Source organism: Acartia tonsa, chromosome 9 (genome assembly GCF_053477335.1).
Source record: "Acartia tonsa isolate MP-2025a chromosome 9, ASM5347733v1, whole genome shotgun sequence".
Taxonomy (NCBI): Eukaryota; Metazoa; Arthropoda; class Copepoda; order Calanoida; family Acartiidae; genus Acartia; species Acartia tonsa.
The window spans coordinates 34,606,488-34,613,152 of NC_137268.1; the positions used below are offsets into that span (position 1 = coordinate 34,606,488).

A 6,665-nucleotide genomic window follows, 5' to 3' on the forward strand; every position below is an offset into this window, starting at 1 on the left:
CAGAGTTACTACAGAGGCAGCAGCAGAAACTTGTGGAACAGAAGAAAAAAGAGTAGAGAATCCATGGATGATTGGCAGAGATGAAGAGATTGAGAGAATGAGACAAAGAATTACAAGAGCAGTTCAGAGAAGAAATCAACTGACGTCCGACATAAGAGCAGCAACAACTAGAAGAGAAAAAGAAAGAATAGAATTAGCAAGACAGCCAGTGAGAGAAGAACTTAAAGAAGCCAGAAAGGACTTGAAACAGAAAACAGCTAGATGGGAGAAAGAGTGGTGGGAAGAGATACTAAATGACTGCAGAGATGCTGGAGAGAGAGGAGATCAAGGAACAGTCTATAAACATCTTAAAAAACTAGGCTTAAGAGGTATCACCAGAACACCAGAGACTACAAACATCACAACAGAGGAATTTAAAACACATTTCCAAGCTATCTCAAAGGACAGATTCGAAAACAATCCAGAGGATATAGAGGACATAATAAATCTTATTGACGACATCAGTAACACAGAGGAAGCCAGAGAATATGCTGAATTACTAAACACAACACCACCAAGAGAAGAGATATTGAAACAAATGAAAGAGATGAGTGAATCAGCACCAGGAAAAGACGGAGTCAGACTGATATACCTGTTAAATGGAGGACCAGAGCTTATAGATAAACTAGTCACAATGATTCAGGACATGTGGGAGAAGGGACAGGAGGAATGGGACGACTCACTAAAGATTGGACAAGTGATTCCACTGTTCAAGAAGGGTGACAAAAACAACGTCAACAACTACAGAGGAGTATGCTTACTAGCAATGGGATCCAGAATAATCGCCAGAATAGCTGCTAGCAGATTAAGGATATGGGCTGAAGAAATGAAATTGTTAGATGACGACCAGGCAGGATTCAGAAAGAAAAGATCTACAGCGGACGTGACACAGATCATGGTAAGGATTCAGGAGGACACCAGAGACCTGTTCAAGCGAGCAGAGAAGGCAGGAGAAACTATACCTGAAGGTGAGAGACCTGCTGCCAGACTTTTGGACCTCCGGAAAGCTTACCCCAGGGTTAACAAGCCAGCACTCTGGCAAATCCTGAAAAAGTATGGAATTGGAGAGAGATTTTTGAGAATTTTACAAGACCTACATGAGTGTACAGAGTACAGAATCAAGAGCAGATCAGGTGAAAGTGAATCGTGGGTGCCAGAAAGAGGACTAAGGGAAGGGTGCCCCTCTTCACCGCCACTTTTCAACATTTTTCACCAAGCAGTGATGAGACTGGCGGCTAAGTCCAGGAAACGCAAAGCAGAGGAGACAGACATGGAATACGGGTTAAACTTTAAATTTGTACCTGGAAGCTGCTTCCCAGGAACAAGCCGATGGGAAAAACCTAACTCAGAAGCCAAACGTATCAAAATTGATAAAGGACTATTTGCGGATGATACGACGATAGTTGGCAAGAAGAATGAACTACAACAAGGAGTAGATGAAACAAAACGAATAATGGCAAAATTTGAAGAGAGAAACAATGATGACAAAGAAGAACATCTAGACTTCGGAACAGAAGAGAGTGAGAAAATTAGAATGTTGGGAAGTTGGATGAGTGAAAAAAATGACACAAGCCAGAGAATGAAAAGGGGAGGAGCAGCTTGGATGAAAGTGAAAAACAGACTAAAAGGTAGCAAGATGTCCAAGAGGAGTCAAGCTAAGATTGTGGAAGCATGTGTGGAGAGCACAGTCCTGTTTGACTGCCAAGCAAGAACCTGGCATGGAGGAGAGATCAAAAAGCTACAGAGTATGATGGACAAGAAGTACAGACAGATATGGAGCAGAAGGACAGGCCCCCCCCTAATTCAGATGCAACGGGAGGGTAAAAACATGTTTGATGTAAGGAAAGACCTTGGAGTGAAATCTTTGAGATGGAAGATAGAGAAAAGAGTGCTGGAGAGGATAGGTCACGTTATGAGACTCAAAGATGACAGAACAGTAAAAGCAGTTGTGCTAGGTTGGATGGAAGACCTAGAGACCAGAGAGAAAGTACCAGGAAAGAAGAGAAAGACTATCTTGTACTGGAAAAACATCTTAAGAGAGGCACAGATTGACTGGACCAATATTGGAACACTAACCAAGGACAGGAAAGGATGGAAAGCCATTGTCAAGGCCAGGATGGACCACCTGGAGAAGTGGGAAAACAGCAGAGGTAAGACATGGACAGATGGTAGAATGGAGAGAAACCTGAGACCAGAAGAACCTGATGAAATGCCAGGTTTTACATGCGAATTTGAAGGCTGTGAAAAGATCTGCAAGAGCAAAGCTGGACTTATCACACATAGAAGACGACTACATGAAAGATCTGAGAACAAGGTTACATTCAAATGTCAATTATGTAACCAGGAGTTCGAAGCAGAAGGAAATTTGAAAAACCACCAGAAAAGTTGCTCGGGAGAAGCCTCACAGGATCCAAACAGGAGGAGATGTGGAGACTGTGGAAGGGAGACCACAACCAGCAACTTTGCAAGGCACAGGAGAACATGCGGGGGGCAGAACCCCCCACCACCGGGACCAAGACCTCCATCAAGAAGATCCTGATGTGACATCTGTGGGATGATGATCACAGTAGCAAACCTGGCCAGACACAAGACGTTAAAGCACGAGCAGTAGGCAGTGTACTATCGGTACAGAACGCCTCAGAAGAAGAAGACACCTGAGGCTGATAGTGAAGATGAAATCCCGTTGGATATGGTTATAGATGAGGTTGACAAAGGAGTTGCACAAGCAGAAGATTTAGATGAGGTTGAGGATGGTGTTGTAGAAGCCGAAGGTGAGGGTCAGGATGGAGGTGAAGAAACCCTGGCAGGAACAAGACAAGGCGATGGCGGCATATCAAGTGCGATTTTCTACAGGTCCATCGCCATCAAAGATCCACAACAAAGAGAGGGTAAGTAAAGTTAAATTAAATTCATTCCCAAAAAATTCAATGAATTACATTTAATGATTTACAGGGGTAGTTTCACGAAATGCATTTAACTAAATTATATTAATTTATTAAATTATTTCTTTTCAGCAATCACAAATTTCGGGAAACTAATGGAAAAGAACATCCAGAAAATAATGATATGTGATGAGCAAAAATGTGGACTAATAGTGGGAGGCGTTTGCCTCAACCACCAAGTCGAGTTGGCGTTGAAGGCAGCTGCCAAAGTTGTAAGTAAATTAATTAAATGATTAATAGAACCAACTAAATAACTTATACAGTAACTTAAAAAGTTAAATAATAAATTATACAAAAACGTGAAAATTAACAAATATTATATTTTTTAGAAAGGGAAGAGGTACAACAGAACCATAATTAACCTGGCAAAGCTGGTCAGTAAAATTATGAATAACAAGAAGCTGCGTCGCATTTTGGCAGAGAGTGGACAACGTATGCTTACCAGATACGTGGAGACGAGATGGAGCTCCAGAATGAACATGATAAAGCGGTTCTTAGAGATGTTTGACAACAAACAACTACTTCAGAAGGTGAAAAAATCCGTGCAGGATCAGAAAGGTAAACCCAAAAAAGTTAATTATAATTTAAACAACAATTTAAAACTAACAAAATTACCAACTTAAATTTCTCTCTGTCCCTTAATTAAACAAAAGAGAAAGGTAACAAATAGAAGTTTATTAAAATTTAAACTAAATAAATTATTTCTTCTCTCGTTCCCTTAATTAAAAATTAGAACTGTATATATCAATAGAATTAATTTTTAATTTTTATTTTAGTCAACAAGAAGTTTGACAATCTGTGGCCAACACCTGACCAGGTTCTTGCCCTCAGAGAAGTCCTGCAAGTGTTGGAGTGTGTGGATACCATGCTGACAATTCCCGCCCAAGCCCATGAGGCCACAATCGTCCAGATGTTCACCATGCTGGATACGGTGTTCTTTACCCTACAGACAAGTATGCCTGGCAACTTATTCGCTGGACGTGTATTCAAGTTCCTTCACCAGAGAGTTAACAAGATTGTCCGTAATAATGCAGGCTGGCAAGTCTGCCTCTACCTACACCCCCTGTCACGCAGTCATTTGGAAATGATTGCGAGTGGCACACAAAGCTTTACGGTGACACAGGATGAAGCAAAAACAATCTTACAACAAGCACCCAAAAATTGTAGGTTGTTGGGTGAACGGCTACACCGAATCTCACTGAGAGCCAACCTAAGTCCTGAAGAAAAGGCAGATGAAGAGGCCGACCTGCGTAGTGCTAATGCGGATGCCGACAATGAGGATTCCGAAGCTGACGAGTACGATTCTCCAGCAACTGCACCTCCCACAGGTAAAGATATACAATATTAATTAAAATAGATAATAATAATAACATTAGTTAAATAATTCAATTATCATTTTTATTAATTATATTTATGTATTACAGGCATGATGACACCCATCCAAAAGATGTTTTGGAACAAACAACAAGAGTTCAAACAAATTCAGGCTCAAGCAGCAGCCAAGAAGAAAAAGAAAGAACAACGTGACAAACAGAAGGATCCCCTGGACGTCATGAAGAAACACCTGAAAGCTGGGCTGAAGGATTGGAATAATATAGATGAATCCAAGTTGCATGCCTTGACATACGGTTACCAACGTGAAGTCGCTAAGATAAAGGAGGAAATTGCGAAAGTCAAAAAATCTAAGTCCAAGGATTTCGATGTTGAAGAACGCCAGAAACTGTACAAACAAGGAGCAATGACCGCAAGCCACAGGATGCTTACTACCAGGTATGAACATGTTGCAGAGCAGATATGTTATCCCCCTGGACTTGTCAGTTTGATGACCAACTTCAACAACTTACCTGTTTCTAATGCGAGGTGTGAGAGAATTTTCTCACACCTCAAATTAGTTTACTCATCGAGGCGCTATAACCTAGAGAAAGACACCATCCACGCCATCATGTTCTTGAAGATGAACAAGCTAGTCCCCAAGAAGTCCCAAGCATTTTGGGATAGACAGGTAAAAGTTACCAAGAAGACAGCAACCAAGGAACTGGAAAAGTGAATGAAATAATTTTTGTAAATATGTTTATCATATTAATTATGTTGGAAAGAAATAAAGTAGAAGTAAAAGTAAAACAAATAATTTAATGAAATAATTTTGTGTTTTTTAAATATCTGTATCATTACCATTATAAAATAAATGTTGTAATAAAACCCAAAAAACTGTTTATTGATATATTTATTTTTTTTGCAGTATTGTTATTTAATTTAACAAGGATGAATAATCAATAAGTAGCGAAGCCAAAAACATTACTCAAATCATACTTGTCTTGTGTCTTTATGCGTGGATGGTCTCTTGCTCGAGGTTCTAGAGTAAATAAGTTGGACATCAAATGAAAGTAAATACTAAATATCCAAAAATAAATTTGAATTTCAATTAAAGGGTGATGGAAAAAAATAAAACTGCGTACTTGCCGCTTCGCTTATATTATTGTACATTCAAACATCAGTAAACCAAAAATCAGACCAATCGGATAATTAGGTCACATAAAAATTTGTTGTTAAAATGTAAAAAAAATACGGACATTAATGTCAGAACTGAATTATCAGAATGCGAATATATAAGAGTCAAAGCAAAATTGTAAGTAAATTTGTTTAAAAACAGCTTGATAATCAGGTTTAATATGAGCGTACATTTAAAAACGAGTTTCAACGCAAAAAAACGCGGAGCCGAATCTAGAAATACGGCTGCGGATGTGTGTATATTTGGTAACATATGGTTTTTAAGTTTAATTTAAGGAAATAGACCGTTAAATCATATTATTACTGTAAAAACTCACTTTTAACTAATGTGGAGCCGAGCCGTTCTGAACGACGTAAAAAAATGCACGGAAATTCTTTTCGAACACAGGGATTCAATATTTTTAGGTAAGACTAAGACTTATCGATAAAACACACCCGATACTTTGTAATTTTGGAACGATATAAAAAAATAAAAAAAAACATAATTAAAAACAAAGTATGGAGCTTGCCGAATTATTCACAGTATAAAATCTGTGCGTTTAAAATTGAAATTACCAAAAGGCAAAATAAGAATAATTAAGTTATAACGAACAGACTTTTCACTTTATATTTACAAATTATTACAAAATCCTTACCTTAATATACTCTACTAAATAATTAAGTGTTACCGCCTTCCGAAATAGAAAACATAGCCTATTATTTTGACGTGCATGTACTCTTATGACATTCACGCAAAACAATAGACTACAATAATCCTTTTCGGACGACAGTACAGAATTAGATCTTGTGTTGACACTTGACTTTGTTTCTTTCTTCTTTTTTTTATAACTATATTTTCAATTGCAAATAATATTTATCACTTTATTTTATTGTATTAATATAATTCCATTTGAAGTTTTCACATTGTATATTAAATTTTTTATTATTTTTCACTTTTCTTTGTATCTAACTAACGCGTAGTATGACGTGTCAATACACTCTGAAATTCAAATAAGGACTGAAGAACTATGTGTGTGTGCACCTCATGGAGACACGAGGTAGAAATGTACATGGGTAATTAGAAACTTCAATATAATTTATTTCGTTATATTTACATTTTTTAAAATAAGATTTTTTAATATGTTTTGACCACGGTAAATAATAAAAATTTGTTGGAGGAATTTTTGTGTATATATT

General features: G+C 37.7%; 1 protein-coding gene across 1 annotated transcript; it reads left to right on the forward strand.

The window, feature by feature from the left end:
- Window positions 1-3,091: 3,091 nt before the first annotated feature.
- Window positions 3,092-6,117, forward strand: LOC145328832 (uncharacterized). The gene is made up of 2 exons (XM_080172740.1): window positions 3,092-4,309; window positions 4,406-6,117. Exons 1-2 carry the CDS (start codon window positions 3,847-3,849, stop codon window positions 5,026-5,028), a joined length of 1,086 nt encoding a protein of 361 aa, XP_080028866.1. The 5' UTR covers window positions 3,092-3,846; the 3' UTR covers window positions 5,029-6,117.
- Window positions 6,118-6,665: the final 548 nt, after the last annotated feature.